The following is an 18,368-nucleotide window of genomic DNA, read 5'->3' as shown; positions in this document are numbered from 1 at the left end:
AAGTGATTCACTCTTTCCATTCCTACAGTGATTAATTGTATGCTTGAAGAGCTTTTTATTTTCTTGTCTACGCTTTGCTTTTTCCCTCTGCTGAGATCCTGTTTTCAACTGTTAAGGAGTGGGCTGGTTCAATCTGTAGATGTATCATGAAAGGTGATAATTTTCTTTCCCAGACTGACAGTGTCTCCTTCAGCTGCATCAAAAACATCACCACTGTTGGCCCCAGAGAAACAAAATCATACAACACAAACATGTCTTCCATGTAAAACAGACTTAAAAGAAACTTGCTGCCTGTTCAGAGAGTTCTATAAAAGCAGAGAGAGCTTAAAGTAGCATGTCTGAAGCTCTGAAAAAACAATTGCTCACTACTGAGGTCAGTGATATTCTTTAATCGGCATGGAAACCAGGGCCAGTGTCTGGTGGCATCATACAAGCGGAATGTAATGTTATTCCCAGTCTGAAAGCAAGGGTTATTTTAAGCTCTAACTGGAATACTCGCTCAGAAAATACTTTGTGCAAAGCAACATTTCTGTTGCCCAACAGATGTCTATGCTGAGCGAAGAGCTGATGGCTTTTGATTTGTCTTCTGGAGCTTGTAACTCTATGTGAGCGTGCTGTGGGGTTGGGTTTACTCAGCATTCCCCAAGGCCTCGTGATCTGCAAGGTCGTGTTGTTTTTAGAAGCTAATCTCCCCGAGTCACCCCAAGTGGCTCTGAAACACAAACAGGGATAATCTTGTCCTGTGCTGCTGTGCTGGATGTGGGGCTTCAGGTCCGTGCTGCTAGGGTCAAGTGAGGCTTGTGGGAGGAGTGATGTCCCACCACAGAGCCATCTGTGAGGGCACAAGTACGCGTACCCAGCAGTAATAGCGCAGTTTCTCCATGCTTGCCTTCCTGCTCGCTTCCTCTGGTGGATTATAAAATCTGCCACTGACTATTTTTTCCCCCCAGAGCCATAACCATCAGATTGATGCTGGTTTAAAAATTCCCCAGATGAGCTCTAGCACTGTTCTGGTTCTCTTGGACACAAAGCAGCTCTATGTTAGTGCTCAACTATAATAAACTATGTTATAATTGCCTTAATTATAAGTGCTTATTACCTTCTTCAAAACACTTGTCTCTATAGAGCAGTGCGATAATGAAGATGTAATGGCTTCATGCTAGATTTGTCTGGATGGTGTGAGCTCAGCGTTGCCTTCCACCAAAAATAAACACCCCTTGCGGCAAAGCAGCAGATTTAGAGCTACTGAACAGGAAGGAGATCTCGTTACTTTCCCTACCCTTCAGTGTGAATGTTCCATGTCCAAAGGATGACAATATCTTCATGACATTTCAACAATCTCAACAGTGATGTGGCTTACAGGCCCTCTGAAAAGTCTGTAGGCCTGCCATCTCTTTGCAGTGATTTCAGAAGCATTTTCCTGCCTTCATCCCCTTCCAGAAGTGATAAAATACATGGTCATGAAGTCGTAAAAATGTGCACCTGATTTGGCAGTAGACGTGACTTCATTTAAACAAAAAAGATAATGATATATGGGAATCCCTCCTGCGTGGTAGAGGGAAAGAGTCACAGCATTGCTGTTCTGCCAGGACTTAGCACAGGCAGTGTTGCCATTTTGGAGGCTCTGTTTCAACCTATTTGCTCACAGTTTTGATGTTGTGGCATTTCTTCTATCAGAAAGGAGCAGAAGAACAATTTTGCTTTCACAGCTATCTGTTGCAAGGGGAAACAAGCCATAAAAATGTTTGCACGTTCTGCTTTGCCTTTGCTAAAACCTGGCCGGTTTTCAGTAGGAAAGGCAGCTATATTTTGCTTGAAAGAAATCATTCAAATTCTGAGCCAGTTTTTGACTGTCACACAATCAATTTTGAATTTAATTTCCTTGGGAATATGTTGTAGCTGCTGACCACAGACAGAATTCCTGTGTGTCGCAGTGCGTGCAATGTCAACATTCATTAGAGAGCAGGCTCTGAGAGAAATGTAAAATCATTAAGAGTTTGTTCAGGGAAGATAGGGCTTTTCCTTTCAGAGCTACGCACTTCAGGCTTGGACCTGTATATGTGCACAAATGAATATCCTGGGCACTTACAGCAAAGCCTTTTGAATGAATGACGATTTTAATGTATCCTTACCCTTTAACTGACAGGCCACTGAGCTGGCCTCCATAAAAGGTACCAAGGCAGGATAATACACTATTTAGAGAGATACAGAAAAGTGAGGCGAAAAAGAAAAGACAGTGATTATCTGATAGCGTTATACAGGAGTTGTCAGAAGGGGTCACACAATGGGAAGGAAATTACTGAAGAGGGAGCCATTCAAGAAGTAAACTATACAACAATTGTAGGAGCCAATTAATTGGTAACTTATTGGACACAGAAGCTTGCAATAGATGGCTGACTGGTTGACAGGAGCACCGTTCCTGTAAGTGTTTAGAAATAATAGAGTAAATTTCACCACTTCACATACTGAATAGTCAACTGTTGCAATGTACTCTAAATATGCTAATCCACTGTGCCCAGTGTCCGCTGGAGCAGGAGCCCCATGTGCCTAAGAAGTAGAAGGCTACTATGGCACAATACAAAGAATTCACAAAAGACCTAAATGATCAACACTGGAAAGTTGTTACTGTCTTTCTACTTGCTACTTAAAAAAGAAAGGCGTTGGTGTTGTTGCATATTCATATCTTCTGACATGTTTTAACAGGTCCCTGTAATTGGTACCAGTGTGCCAATCACTTCTTAGCAGGCAGAGAAAGGACTCCAGAAGGCATCGTGTACACCTTGGAAAAGTAAATAATGCAGCTCCCAAACCCCAGGCATCTTGCATCCAGCCTGTGCTCCAACAGGAAACCTGGTAGCCTCTAGTGTTCCACAGACAGGCATTCTTTGGGAGCATCTCCCACTTGGAGAACACTCCAGTTTATTCCAGGCTGCTCTTCACATCCTTCATCTGTCTTCAATTAAGGACTGACAAAGATAATCTGGTGGTCATTTCCCCCTAGTCTGGCTTGTTTTCAGCCCTCAGATGTTCTGCTTTTGAGTTCATAAGTGGAAGGTCACGGTAAATGATCAACAGTTTGAAGCCTGGAGAGATGACTTGTTGATGGGAAGCAGTGCCAAGAAGGTGGGTTTTCAGGGTCTTAATCTCTTGATCCAAGTCTCCCTGCAAGAAAAACAAGGTTGAAATAGATGTCAGTCTTTGCAAAGTGGATGTGAGACATCAGTCCCAATGCACAGCACTTCTGCAATGTGTTGAGCTTCCTAGGTACAAAGGATTTCTTGTTTAAATGCTTTGTACTATTTGTACACGTTGTCAGCGTTACCAAGTTAGACCTGATATTAGCTGAAAACCTTCCAACTGATCACAGGATGGCTCAGGTTGATCTGGTTTGGGTTCCAGAGCCCTTTCCATACATTTCTCCAAACCCATCACAGTTGTGTGGTGCTGCATGGTCCTCCCTTGTGTCCCAGCCCTGCCACTGGGGTTCAGGAGTGCTGGATCTGCCTCTTTACCGTTAAAGCAAATAGAGCAAGAAGGATAGAAGAAGCTGGGAAAGTATAGATGTTATGCTAGAAGTTTGCAGGACTTTTTGGAAAACAGCAAATGAGCAAGAAACATACAGGCTGACTTGGCACGGGGACCTTGTGTGGCTGTGCTATTTGAATCAAACAGCAGTTCCCTCGGGGCTTCTGGGCTCGGAGGGCTTTGTTCCTCAGGGAGATGAAAGATGCTGGGTTGACAGGAGACATTTCTTCAGAGCATCCCACCTCTAATTAATAATACTTGGAGCCAGAGAAACGACTGAGGGAAGCATCGATACAGGTATTCAGGCTGTGTGGAGTATCTGCTGCAGGCTGGGACTGTTGTGCTTAAATTATGTAGCACATGATAAATAATACAGTAAATCTACTGACATTCGAGTCACATTTCTGTGGTGTTTCTTAAGGCAATGATGGGATGAAGCATCCAAGTACGGCCGCTTTGCATTTTTGCTGATCCCGTCCCTCCCTCGAGAGGGAGATTTGATTTTTACACCCATTGTAAATACAGGCTTCCAAAAGGTCTAATTTAAAAGATGAAATCAAGTTCAATTTGAATTTAATTCAGACCTCTTTACACTTCAGTTCAAATGATGTTTGAAGGAAATGGTTCCTTCTTATTGCTCATTAAATGCGGGACAGGTCATGTTTTATTGTCCCTTTTATGACTGAGCCATTTACTGCTGCAGTGGCTTGGCCAGCTATGTGATCATTTAATCATTTAATGACATTGTTTTTCTCTGTCTAGAAGACCCAAGCATTTTTCTTTGCAATGCAAATAATGAAGTGATCTAGCATTGCCTGCCTAATGAAGCAAGGAAACCTTAAAGCTTAAAAATTTCCCGAAAAACAATGCAACGAGCATGACAGGAGAAATGTTTATGAAGTGCTCGGTAGCTTTTGGACCATGTTTTGCCAGTAGCCTGATGCTGCCAGTCTGAAATGGGATCCCTCCAATGCTGCTGTCAGAGGCGCGAGCTCCCCATCCCATCCTTGCCCTGCCAAGTGGATCTGTATGTCTTGATAGTTAATTTGCCCTTCTTTCTGAGTGCTGCTTTGCCTTTCTGTTTTCCCAGTCTATTCCAGAGCCTGTTGGTTATGCAGTGGATCCAATCCTCATAATATTCTTTATTACGCAAAGCGTAAGATGAGATCTAAAGCATACTATTGCAGGGTAGCTTTCTTCAGGTCGTCTGGTGCTAATGGACCCCAGCAACAGTTTCTGCCCACTTGAGGTGGGTAAGACTATGCCACAGACCAGCAGAGCTCCTGGGAGGAAATTTTTTGGATTAATGTTTCCCTTTCTAACCACAGCTTTGAAGTGTAAGGCACAGACTCTTCTGCTGGGGAGCTCACACGTCTGGAGGGCTCATGGGGTTTTCAGATGGGGTAATCATCAAGGATGGTTCTCGCTTCTCCTTTTCTGTAAGCTCCTTAAACATCTCCGTGAGCAAAGGCAGGAGAGGAACTGGATTCCCAGTTCCCATCAGAGGAAAGTGTGCTTTCTTTAACTGCTGATCCAGTAAGATGAATCCCCTGCCTTGCCCCTCTGCTCAGACACCCTGACACATGCTAGGAGTGATTTAAAGCTGCCTTTGTCAGACAGTGTCTTAAAACACAAACCAATGGAACAATAAAAAGCAATAGCCTGATACTAATGAAACACATTGTAATTAGAGCTGGCTGGGAGTTTTCCAGTGAAAGCAGGCTTTGTTGGAAAAAGAAGAATTCTCTGATTCTGAACTATTTAATATTAAAGTGTTTCAGTTTTGAAAATGTTGCTGCTCTCCAGCCATCCTCCTTCAGACCCAGCACTCAGGATGAAGGCAGCCCTTCCAGCTCAGAGTTTGACTCCTGACTGTTTTGTGTACTCAGGAGTTCAGGAATTGAAAACTCAATGTTCATGCAGTTTCCAAAGGCAGAGGACAGATCCACTAAGGGTTAGCAGACACAAAAGCATCACTTCTAGCTCAGGAAATCCCCAAGTCATAAATTGCTGGTGGCAAGGGAAGTGCACCGGGGTGTTTGCTTGCTTTCCTCAACATGTCTGTTGGATCCTTGGTCAGTCCAATGTAAGAACTTAGACAGTGACTTGTAGAAGTTGGTACTATTTCATTTGGTTTTATTGCTCTATTGAAAAGCATTCTGGGAACTTCATCTTAACCTGAACATGATGTTGAAAGCTTCCACATTTCCTGTGATGGTATCTTGGTTTTCCAAGCAGCACAAAGTGTAGCTTTGGGCAAACACTTAACTGAGAATGCTGTTTTTCTCCAAAGACACTTCTGCTAAGAGCATCAGCTGTAACCCATTGACTTTCCTTGGCAGATCCCAGTACAAGTGCATGGTATCACTCCATAAGAACTTAGACTGGACCTCAACAAAGACTGTGCCTTGGAGAATTTCAGACAAAGGCCCAGTGTGCAACCCTTATATTTTTCCCTTTCTTACAGACGGCCGCCCAATTGGTGTGGAGGGAATCCAGGTTCTGGGGACAGGAAATCTCATGATCTCAGACCTCAGTGTGCAGCATTCCGGCATCTACGTGTGTGCTGCGAACAAACCTGGCACTCGGGTGCGAAGGACTGCTCAGGGCAGGCTCGTTGTACAAGGTGAGCTCAGCAGGGGTGACACAATTGTAGAGTGATGGTACCCATGCGCTTTGCACAGCTTCTGTGTGTCCCTGGGCACTGTGACGGGTCGGTTTGGGCTTCTCTGATGGTATCAGACAAAGCGTAGGTGAAAGTTTCTGTATCCCACAAAGGTGAGTGAGTGGTAACTTGGTATCCTTGAACTGAGGCCTCAGCTGTAAGAGTTGCAGTGTCTTAGCACCTCGTCAGAAGTATATGGCTGAGCAGACTTCTGTTGATACCTGTACATCTCAGCAGAGAGCACAGGATGAATTAGTTAGCCAGCTTTGTCTCTTACCCTCTGTGTGGTCTTAGTGATACAGGGATGTGGGCACCACTCTCTCTTACTGGACAAATCTGCATCATTCATGCAGTGATATCCAGGAATAGGTATGGCGCAAATAAAATTAAAGCCATTTCCTGAAACTCAGCAAGACACTGCATCTGAGCATCTTGCTCCATGTGAGTAAACCCCATTTGGATTCACGCTCAGAGAATGCATGCTGCTCCCCTTCCGTGCGGCAACTGTCCTGAAATGTCACTGTGAGAGGGTGATTCAGCCCAGAGTAGAGTTCAGCACTGAAGAAACCAAACAAATCCCCTGCGTATGCTCTGTGCAACCAATCTCCATGGTGAGGGGAACCAGGCAAGTATTTCAGAAGGCAAACCCAGCTGGCAGTGTGATCTGAATGGCAGTAATCCGCCCCTGATTACAGGCACTCACCTCCTCTTCAAGCTAGTCCACTTAAAGCATCGTGCGTGCTCTCATCAGTTCACTCATTAACTATTGACTGATGATATCCTGAATCTGAAATTATACACCTCCTGCCGGAGCGAGCTAATTGAACCTTTCATGCTGGTGATGGGGAAAGTGCCCTGCTCCAGCCCTGATGCTCACCTGACAAGTCCTGAGAGTGGCTGCGGTGATCCAACAGCGCCTGTAGTCCCTGTGTGCTGGCATCCGTGTTCCCTTTTGCTTTGGGAGCAGCAGAGAGGGAGCTTGTAGAGGGCTGAGTGATCCTCCTGGGTCTCAGGTGCCGGCAGGAGGTGAGAACTTGCCATTTCTTTTGCTGTTGCATTTCTAAGTGAACTGTGCAGTGAGCACTGCCAGCTGGCCTGGGAGTCTCTTTTCAAGCAACACAGCCCAGGCATTGAGAACAACCCAAGCATTCAGAAAACCTCACTGTACTGACACAAACAATTTTGAGCTGCTGCAAGATGGCTCTGCACATGCTGCATGTGCAGCCCGAGCACAAAGCTGATTTCTAGGTAGCAGACAGGCAGAGCCAGAAGAAATTACTTGAAAAATCTATGATGTTGTAAAAATGCAGAAATTAGATACACTTGAGGGTTCCAGTTAGCAATTGGATGAGAGGGGAAAGGGTTGCACAGTTTCTCAGTGCCACAAAGCAGTCTCTTTGGGGAGCTGAACATCAGCCCCTGAGCAGCAGCAGTTTGTCTGGAGTAGGATTACTGTGGATTTTCACCTAGGAAACCAATATGAGAATTCGTCCCTAAAAGGGAGCCCAGCCTCACTACAGAAAGGAGTTGCTTCAGTGCTGGAGATGAGCAGAGAAGTGGGCAGTGGTGTGGAATATCCTTTGTGAGGCACTTATGGACATGAGCTGTGTTGTACAAGAGTCGAACCTATGCCATCCATAAAGTACCCGATGTTGAGGCAGGCTGTCCTTCCCCAGGCAGGCAGCTGGATTCATCCTGCGTTTGCTCACCCTCCTTCTGGAAGCAACTTCTCCATCTGAATCTCATTTTACCTGAATTTTCCAGCTGAGAGGTACAAATGATTGCCGTTCAGGTTTGCCTGGGAAGCAAACACCGGTAATGACTGATGTGGGAGACTGATTTTATCTTTGTTGAGATGGCAGCGATGCAGATTACATCTATAAAGAGAATAAAAGCTAAGAACAAGCTATCAAAAGCCTGGTTGGAGAGGAAGTTAGCACAGGGCTAGGACAATGCCAGAATCCTCAAAGCGCCAGGCCAGGTACTTGCTGCTTTTATACAGGGCCCTTGAAGTGCCTGCAGGCACAAATTAACTTGCCCTGTGCCTTTTGAAGGAGGCACGTTTTATAGGTGGGAAACACGGGCAGAAAGAGCGATGTTTCCTGTTGTAAGGCGAGGAGCTGGCAGGAGGCAGGGACTGAAACCCCATCCGCCCTCCTGCTGCCGCCTCTGCCTCACTGCAGGACGCCAGGGTCCCCATCCCAGCAGCCACAGAGGTGTTTTGTCACAGCGCTCTGCTTTTCCTCCAGCATTTTGCATTCCAGGCTCTCCTTCAGATCATCTTATTATCTTCCTGGGAATTCCTCCTCCCTTCAGAGAATAAGGCCTCAATCCCCCGCTCCCTCCCTCCCTCCTTGCCCTCCCCTGGCCATTTAGGCTCCTTTGATCTCTTTTGTAAGGTTCTCACACAAGAAAGTTTCCATTTTCTCTCCAGATCCCAGTGCAGCCATTTGAATATTGCTTTGTGCCGGGCTGCCAATGGAAGTCTCCCAGGGGAGCTGTGGAAGGGCCGAACGCAGCACGGCCAAGCATAGGGCATGCGTGTGTGTGGAGCAAGGGAAGAGCAGGCTTTGGTGGCAAGGGGAGAAAAACATATCAAAGCGCTTTCTCCCTACCTCCTGTGCAATCTTTTGTGCTTTATTATGTGTTTGGTGTCATAACAAACTGATGGGCTGTGAATGGCCAGATGGTCACCAGTGTTCTCCACTCCACGCTTCATTTCCTCCTGAAAGCTATGCAGAAAAATGAGAGCCCATCTCATAAATGGGTGCCCATCTTAAGGACGTGGTTTTGAAGGCTCTGCCGACAATGGTTGCCTTGTTCATGTTGTTTTCTGCTGGCAGAACAGGGCATTGCTCCTCGGTCCAACAGATCTGGCTGCCGCTGCACTTCCTGGTGTTTCCTCCATCTCCGTGCCCCGTTGGTGTTGCTGTAGGGCCGAGTTTGCCAGCAGGTGTGCTGCAGTTGCTGTGGTTAAGGCTCGTTAAGGCACATGGTTTGCACGTTAGCCCTGGCTGAAATTCATGCTTCAGAACTAGCCCTGTGACCCGCTGCCTGGGTCAGCCTGCCCACTTGCTTGTTTGCCTTCCCAAGGAAAGCAGCTGAGCAGGGACCTCAGATCTCACCCATTAGAACGATGTAGTGAGCTGTGGTGCTGGAGCCCAGTGTGTCCACCCTGGGCCAGGTAGGTGACATGGAGACGTGTCCCATTGCTGAGCAGCTCCAGGCCGTGCTGTGCTGCACCACAGATGAACAGCTTCACAACATCTCCCAGCAGACATGGCCATGGTTCTGTCTTTGGCCCCAGCAGTCCCACCAGCTCTGCAGCTTGCACTGTGCGTCTGTGCGTCCTCTTAGGCAGTGGAAAGAGGCAAAGTGAGAGGTGGTTCTTTATCTTCCGTCATCTGATGCTGTGCTTGACCGACTTCCCCACTGACCCATCTTCTCCTTTATGCCCTTCTTGTGCATTCTGGAAGCCTAATTTACGAGGTTTTGTTGCTTCTAGATTATTCTTCCTCCTCCTTACCCCAGTCTCCCTCCCTTAACCTATGACTGTAGCTAATTGAGAATTAATGACTGCTTAATGTTTGGGTGCAAGGGGCACTGGCACCTCGAATTTCACTGCAGTAATGACTGCACCCCAAGCCAGTGCCAGGGCTGGGGCTGCATAGAGAGGATCCCCATTATCTGAGGACCAAGGGCTGGGAAGAGATGGATCCAGCCCGGCTCTCCCATTGCAGCCTGCTGTTACAGTGCATCTCTGTGCTGTCACAGTTTGTTGTGCACAGGAAAACCTATTGCAGCACTTCGTTAACGATTCTGAAGATGGCATTAAGCATTATTGCTTTTTGATACCAATGTCATGCCCTTAAATATTCATTAAAAATTCATTAAAAATGATCCCCTCCCTCCCATTAAGTCCTGAAGAATCAACATTCTGGTTTCCTCATCCCACAGAAGCAAGAGCTGGAGTCTGCCTGCTCCTCCTTGCCAGGATGGAATCCTCTGTTCTGAAGAGTGATCTTCGTTAAGGTCTATGTTAAGATTTTCCTGGGAGGGCTGAGATGCTTCCCCTCACCACCTGCAGTGGCCTTTTGGCTGCGGGGCGGAAGGACGTGAGCTTTTGAGGCCGCTGTGCCTCAATGTGCTGAGCACTAATGAGATGCTCTGTTAATTATGAATGAAAATAAGACAGGAGCTGCTGCTCCTTTCTTGCCGATGAGGGGATTGAGTGCAGCCTCAGTAGGTTTGCAGATGACACCAAGTTGGGAGGAAGTGCTGATCTGCCTGGGGGTAGGAAGGCCTTACAGAGGGATCTGGATAGGCTGGATCCATGGAGATGTGGTACTGAGGCACATAGTCCATGGGGATGGGTTGGGGTTGGATTTGGTGGTCTTAGAGGTCTTTTGCAACCCCTTGGAATGGGGTAAGCCATCAGAGGGGTCCATAATGAAACTGTCTGAAGATGGCCGTGCCCTTCCTTAGCACTGCATCTTGCACCTGTGGGCATTGCAGGCGTGACTGCTGAGCCCAGATGAAAGCTGGGCGGTACACAGCCACTTGCAGAATAATTGCTCCTGCAAAACCTTCGCCAGCCCAAAATGGGGGGCAGGAGGTTAAGGAAGCCTTGAAAATCAAGTCCCTAATGTGCTGTGCTCTCAGTGTATGCCACAAAGGGAACCGTTTGCTGCAGGGAAGGGAGATTTCATCCCCATTTGTCTGTGCTCCCAGCTTTATTGAACCCATCCTGAATTTTATTTTAATTTATAAGCCTAGGGGGAAAAATGTGGAAAGGAAAAAGAAGGACAATGCTTCGATCGGCACCTAGTGAAGTTTAGCAGGAGGTTCTGAAAATATGTGTCCATTAGGTTGTTGAGCTCAGGTTCATTAGTAGACCCGAGCGCCTGACAATAAACTCTGCTGGGGGACACCCCTGACTGCTAACATAAGTCAGGGCTGCCATGCTCCGCTTCCCTTTGGTTATTAAAACTGAAATAAGGGGTTCCTTCAAGGTAGATGAGCTCTTCAGTGAGCTTCTGTGTCTTTCTGCTTGCAGGACTTGTAACCGGTGACTTTGCTTTGAGACTGAGGCACCTTTTGGTGCTCTTTGGCCTCGCTGCAGTGATAATGATGCTGTTTTCTTGCACGCATGCAGCTGGGGAAGAGCTTAATCATGCTGTGCTGTCATAGCTAAACCTCATGGTTTTTGTTTTGGGGTATTTTTGGCCATGAACATGAAGCTTTGCTCTTGCATAGCTGCTTCTGCATGCAGCTTGCACCCAGCCAGCACATTTTGCTGGACCACTCTGCTGGACCAGTCTGCTCTTTCCTCCCATCCCTGCATCTCACACCAGCCCCAAGCATGGAAAATCTTGCAGGTAGCACTGAGTGTTTCTCCCTGGATGATCTTGCTTTTGTTGGAAAAATTTAACGCCAGCCATCCACTGTGCAGCACTGGTTGGTAAATTCATTATGGGCTCATGCCTCTCATCTGTTTGTCTTCATTGCAGCTGCTGCTGGTTCCACCTGATTTTAGGTCTCAGCATCAGCATGGAGTATATTTATCACTTTGCTCTTTGAAGCGTAACTGCTTGAATAAACTCACTGATTTGGCAGCGCCTTTCAGGCCCCGCTTTCTGTAGGCTGCTGTGCTGTTTTATTCTGATAAATGGTTTTAAATCTATTCAGAGCTGCTGGGAGGGGGAGAAATCACTTTCTGTTTACAAATCTGAAGGTAAAAATGTTTGGTTATGAGGTTACAGCAGTTACAGGCTATGCAGTCTCCTCCAAGGCTCAGCAGTTCCAGAAGGGTCCCAGGCTGCAGATCTGAGCTAAAAAGGGCTTCCTGTCTATTGCCATCAGGATGATGTGCAGCAAATCCCATATTTGCTGGGGACAGAAGAACCTGCCAGATTGCCATGTGCGTGTCTGTACATTCCTGTCCATTTACAATCAGTTTGCTAATGCCATTTTATGTGTTATTTGCTGCCTATGCTGTGGCTTAGCCAAATGTCCCTGGATCTGACAATAATAGGACTTTCTTTCCCCAAGTTCCTAAGACGATGCAAACCAAGCTACAGGGTTGCTCTTCATGCCAGAATAAAGTGTAATCATGCTGACTTCTCTCCTTTTTCCTCCCTACAGCACCTGCAGAGTTCGTGCAGCATCCCCAGTCCATCTCCAGGCCCGTGGGGACCACGGCCATCTTCACGTGCGTGGCCCAAGGGGAGCCCCCCCCGCAGATCACTTGGCTGAGGAATGGGCAGATCCTGGAGACGAGCGACCACATCAAGCTGAAGAATAACAACAGGTAAGTGCCAGGGTGAAGGGTAGTGTCAGCCTGGAGTTGCCATGCACAAAGGATTGACATCACCTACCTGATGGCCCAGAAATAGCTGTCACTGCAGGTCTGTTTCACATTATTTAGCTACAAACGTGGGATCAAACTGAATAAAGAGCACGTTAGCTCACACAGGCTTTGGCCCGTGGAACCTGGCAACCATCCTGATCCTCTTCTGAGTGTTTCTGGGAGGGCCAAATGTTGTCCCTGATGCTGGCTGGGACACCACGCTCACTCCACGGTGGAGGAGCTCATACACTGATCTGCCTGGGCGTGCAAATGCATTTCCCCGTTTGAGATATTTGCGTGGAAGCTGGCTGTCATTGAACTGCAGCCTTTTATCTCACCAGGGAAGAGTGTTTTCTCTGAGTACTAAATAACTGCATTTCCATACGAGGAGATGGGGATGTTTGCACTGCGCAAATGATACGGTGGGATGCACTTAGTGTGAAAATTGCAAGTTGACAACATATTTCCTATGGAAATAGCATTGAACAATACACTGAAAAATAGTATTACCTGTGCTGTAAACCTAAATTATTGGTAGAGATTTGCACTCTGCAGTGTCATGTAGTTGCTCTCTGTATTGATAAATGTGACTCTCAAGTCCACCTCAATAGAAAGTCAGGACCTTCAGTTCAGACTGGGTTGGTACCAACACGTGTTCCCTAGGAGAAACGGGGGTTTTATTTCTGTAAGGTTCTCTGTAACGAAGCTTTTTGTTTTCAGGGTTGAGGCATTTTTAAGGTTTGTTACGTGAAGGATGGAAAGATGTGAATTGCAGGAAGGATAGGGTGTGAAATGTAATAACATCTTCTTGATCGGTGGAGAATTTTTCATACTGGGAGATTTCAGAAAACTTCAGTGAACTCTGTGCATGCACTTATAGATGGCACTCATTCCATCCTCACGGTGTAATAGCTCCCTGCTTGGGTTTCTGAGGCATGTCTGCCCTTAGAATATGAACAGAAACGGGAGAAAGGAAATCAGTGCGTCCCCCTGTATTGGCCAGGAGGCAGAGTCACAAGAGACCAAAGACTTCAAAATCCATGAATAAACTCGCACAGAGTCCAGATCTGGGTCTTTCCCTTGTACTTAGCCTGTGAAATCATTCCTCCTCCCTGTTAAAGGAAGGCAAAAGTAGGGTCTTTGATCGTGACCACGACTCCCAGCCAGGCTCCATTGCCCAGAGCTGTGCTCCACGTGCCTGTTAACTGTCACTTGGTGAACATGTCTGTAATTATTTTCTTATGGCAATCATTCAATGCAATTTAGCTTCAGCCTTTTCCATTGCAAGCAAACCGATCAGATTACAGTGCATCTGTAACAGGCTGGGGGAACTCAGCCAATTCCTGGGCTCAGCTGACATGTGGTGTCTTCTGCAGCTGCAGTAATGCAGTTGTAAAGCAGAACCCTGAGGCCATCACAGTTGACAATATTGAACTTTTGGCTTCTTTTCCTCTACTTTTGGCCTACTCTAACCCTCAGCTTCAGCAAAATATCCGTGCCTGGCAGTTCCCAAACCTTTCAGTCTGAAAAATGCTCTTGCTTGTCCAATGTGTGGTCGAGTGCTCCATGAATCGGGGGAAAAGATCGACTACTGTTTTTTCCTCACCTTTTTCAAGTTGTGCTTTGTTTCTTTCTCATGGGCATGACTGAGTTCACTTAGTTCCAGGCAGAATCTGCGATTACGCCTTGGATTGATCAGTCTATTGAAGTTGGAAAATATTTGTCCATGTAAAGATGGATCACAAATCTACTAGTAATGAAGCTACTGAATTGCACCGTGAGCTATTTAATTAGATTACATGGTTTCCTAGAAAATTCATTTGGATTAAAACTCTGCTTAATATAGCAATAAAGGTCTCAATGCCCCCATAGGGATTTTTAGGGGGAAAAAAAAGAGTACATCATCCCAAATCATACCACATGCTAATTGTTTTCAAAGTATGTTACTCAGAGCAACCTTGTTCTTGGAAAGGAACCCAACTAGAAGTGTGATCCAGACCTGCAGTGTTCCAGGTGGAGCTCTGCAAGCACAGCCCCTGCTTGGGGCATGGATCTTCTGGCTGTGTCCAATAAATTCCTCTTCCCTCGTGGTCCTTCCGATGCAAATCCTCGCTGCCTGATGTGCTGATAGTTTCTTGACACATTAGCATTAAAGATCAGCCTTCTGCTGTGCCCTCTCCAGAGGTGGTTGTTATGTTTTGTAAATGCCAGCTGCGTGGGAACAAAATACCCAATCGATGATTAGCAAAAATCAAAAGCAGTTCTGGGATAGTGGATAATTGTTGATGAAAAATGCATGAAGGCTCAGGTGTGGGGAACTGTGGGGTTTGCCATTAAAATCTGTGAATAAGAAGCACTGGAGGGGCTGTTGATGGGAGGTGTCCTGCCATGTGATCCCCGGGTTGGGGATGGGGTTGAGAGGTGTCAGAGGGATGCTGCGCTCAGCCCTGCCCTTGGTTCAGAGCTGACATGCTGCCCTTATTTTTGATGGGGTGATTTGGATCAATTGTGATACCAGTGCTCTGGCCTAAGAGAAAGAGAAAGAGAAATTGGCATTTTCAGCTGCATTCCCACCTGGCAACACAGCCCTAAAGCATGTGGATTGCTGCAGCAGGAAGGGGTGGTTACTGGATGTATTAGTTGTGAGCTTGTGTAGAATCATGCTTTTTAGGTTATTACTTCAAAATCTACAAGGAAGCATGAAATACTACCCAAATTACTGCTCTGAGAGGTTTATTGCTTTTCTTCCTTTAACCCAATCAGGTTCAGGGGGATAATTTTCAGCCCAGAAGTGGGGGTTATATCACTGTAATAGCAAGGAACAAAGGCTAACATCTTCAGAGAAGGCAGGCTCTAAATATTGATTTTCCAAGAAGATTTTATTTACAAAATGGTAATTAAGGGACTTAATTTGTTCCACGGGAGGAAGGCTTCGTTAGAACTCAGGCTCAGGTAGTGTTTGCTCTCCTTGTGACCTTTGCTTATGAACTGTCTCCTTCTTAAATTCTTCATCACTGGTTTGCCCTTGTTTTAGTGCAGTGGGAATGAGTCACTCCAAGGGCTGTGCATGTACTTCAAGGGATTATCAGAGAAAATATTCCTCTGTAGCTACCTAGATTTGAGGACAACTTTGCTTTTCTTGACTGGTTGTGTTGCAGATATGGACAGTGGGCTTCAAGGAGATACCCTCATGTGCTTTTGGGTACCAAACCCATGGCAACCACAGCCTGCTGCTGGCAAGGAGGCATTTGGCTACGGAATCCATGTTAGCTGGGTGCAGAGAGGTACAAAGGGATTTGTGCATTCCTTCAAGCTCCTGAACTTGTAAGGATTTGGACACCTTGCAGGAGGGCAGGCGAGCCTGCAGGTTGTGCACGCAATGAGCTTAAAGACCTTTGGTGATTATGAGAAGGGTACCATATTGAAAATCATATTTCAGTTCCCAGAAGCATGACAAATAAGCACGTGGAGGACCGGGATGCGAACCAGCTGCTTGTGATTTAAGAATAATTTATGGGTTTGACTTTGGAAGACGCATGGGGAGGCTGTGCAAGCTTCTAATTGCCTTTGAGGGGGGGTGGGTCTGCGCATGGGCGCACACAGCATGATGCTCAGTGGGGCAGCCCCCACTGCCAGGGCATGTGGAGGTGATGGGTGTCAGTCTGTCCTCTTGTGGCTGCTGTTGTGTTGCCTCTGCTCTACTCAGGAAGTGCAGTTCAGGGGTTTCAGTGTTTCTTGGGACAAAATACACCTGGGGGGGCTTTTTACTGAGCAGCAATAGCTCTCTCAGCTGTCTGTATTACTGCTACCAACACAGGCATCCACCCTCCTTTCCAGGAGTTTCTTCTGAGATGTTGTGTGCTCTGTGTTTCTGTAGATGTAAAAGCTTCTCTGCTCCCTGCCTCGGACAGGATTCTGTTAAATCTGTAGTTGCAAACAGACCAACTGGCAGCAGCTCATTCATTACATGTCCTCAGTGCTATGTGACATTGCAAACCCAGGCGTCCTGAAGGATGGGATGAGCATTTCAGGATGAAGTGGTCCTGCTGCTGTACTTTTTTACAACATCCTCTTCTGCAGAAAAAACATCCTACAGCCACATCCCTGTCCTGCTGGAAACTATGCTCTCCCAGGGCTGCAAGAAATAGCAGCATCTCTGACAGCTTTGCAGGGCTGAGCATTGGCTGACCCTTTTGTCCTGCAGGTGAGTGGGTGAGGTGGCTCCCACTGGCACCACGCATCCTATTTGGGAATGGCAGCATTCCTGTAGGAACTGCACTGGGGTGAGTCTGTAACCAAAGAACTGGGCGGGATCCTGGCCTGTGTCTTCTAGACACCAGCCAGGCTGCACAGAAAGGGATCGATCCTCCTGTCTGCATAGCACGACCCAGGAGATTTGGTTCCACCTAAGAAGCCCGCAGGGCATTTAATTCCTAGGGGCGTTAGAATGTGTGTGAAAGGCTAGGGATGATCTGTAGTTGGCCCCCCTGGGCCAACGAGTGTCACCCTTTATGTTTTGCACCTTATTCTCAGCCTACACTAAAGGCAGCCTCCAAACCCAGGGCATTTCTGCATTAATTTCATCACACTCCCGCTTTGTGCGTGCGCGCGCATGCTGATCTCCTTCCAGCTGGGCCCCTCTCCTCCTTTGTGCCGCTGAATCGATGAAGAGCCTTCCTTCAGTCCTCAGACTTTTGCAGAGGAGCCTTTGGAAAGCTGATCTCTGGTCAACGGCCCGGACCCCTGACCTCAATGAGATCAGTCATCCTGATTGCCTGCAAGCTGCAAGACAGCTTGGGAATAGCAGCTCGGAGCCCTCCCTCCTCACTCTGGCTCAGCAGAGTGTGAACCCACAGCCTTTCTTCTCCCCACCTCCATCAACGCCCAGCGGGTCTTTGTGCCCAGATGTGACGCAACTCTGGTGAGCAGCACAAAGTCCTCTGGCATCTTGCCGTGGTCGCAGCGCTGCCGGCCTGCCGCTCACGGGAAAGTTTTCCAGCAGCAGATGTCCCAAAAGTGACAAATTTTTCCCGGTGACGGGAAGGAAGAAAAGGACACCTCCTATTTTAGATGGTTGATGCGCAGCGATGCTCTGCGCTTCCTCACACAGCAGCCACATCTTTTCCTTTTGTTGGAGCTTCCTTAGAAAAAGAGAACAACTAAAAAAGCGTCTTCTGCATCCCAGGGGTTTCGTGTGAGGTAGGCAGAATGTGTCAGTAGTTCAGATGCAAAGGGGTGAACAGCAAAGAGAGTAGCACTGGGATTCCCATAACCCACTGCCAACTCCTCGTATTGCAGCTTGGCAGCCCCTTGTAGGGCTCTGTCTGTGGGTTGAAGGGAGAGAAACTGTTGTTCACAGAGCTGGTGTTTAGATGCTGGGCATCCTGTTCACTTGATTTCTGCTCCTCCCCCAGGTTTATAGGCAGAGCTGCGAATCTGGCAGCTTTACTGACCCTGTTGCTTGTGCATCCTTCCAGGTGACTCATTGTACAGCCAAACCCAGTTGTTTTGTTTTTCATTGTAAATCACGATGAAGATGGACTTTTCAAAGCCAGAGGCACATTTGCAGCTATCTTCATGATCACTTTGGGGGAATTTGCCTTATTTCTCTTCCTTCTTGCTTGGCACCCACTAGCACTCTGCAGAGGATGGCCGGGGCTCTGCCAAGGCATCTCAAGCATCCTCCCCTTTTCCCTCCTGTCACTGTCTTTTAAATGCAAAGCAGATAAGTAAGTACACTTGGAGGCAGCAGATAAATGGTCCTTGTTCCTGGCTGGCTTTGTGCTTAACACTGCTCTTGGTGTGCATGCCAACCCTGGCTGCCTGCTC

The 18,368-nt window shown here is 47.0% G+C and overlaps 1 protein-coding gene across 1 annotated transcript in view; it reads left to right on the top strand.

Annotated features, from left to right (window-relative positions):
* Window positions 1–18,368, top strand: part of IGDCC3 (immunoglobulin superfamily DCC subclass member 3) — a 76,216-nt gene that overhangs the window by 48,533 nt on the left and 9,315 nt on the right. The window contains 2 exon segments of the mRNA XM_031555226.1: window positions 5,993–6,151; window positions 12,335–12,500. Coding sequence (XP_031411086.1) covers window positions 5,993–6,151; window positions 12,335–12,500 — 325 coding nt within the window.

The sequence above is a fragment of the Meleagris gallopavo genome, chromosome 12, assembly GCF_000146605.3.
Source record: "Meleagris gallopavo isolate NT-WF06-2002-E0010 breed Aviagen turkey brand Nicholas breeding stock chromosome 12, Turkey_5.1, whole genome shotgun sequence".
NCBI classification, from domain to species: domain Eukaryota; kingdom Metazoa; phylum Chordata; class Aves; order Galliformes; family Phasianidae; genus Meleagris; species Meleagris gallopavo.
The sequence above is the reverse complement of the archived record's forward strand: the minus strand, read 5'-3'. Positions and strand labels throughout refer to the sequence as shown.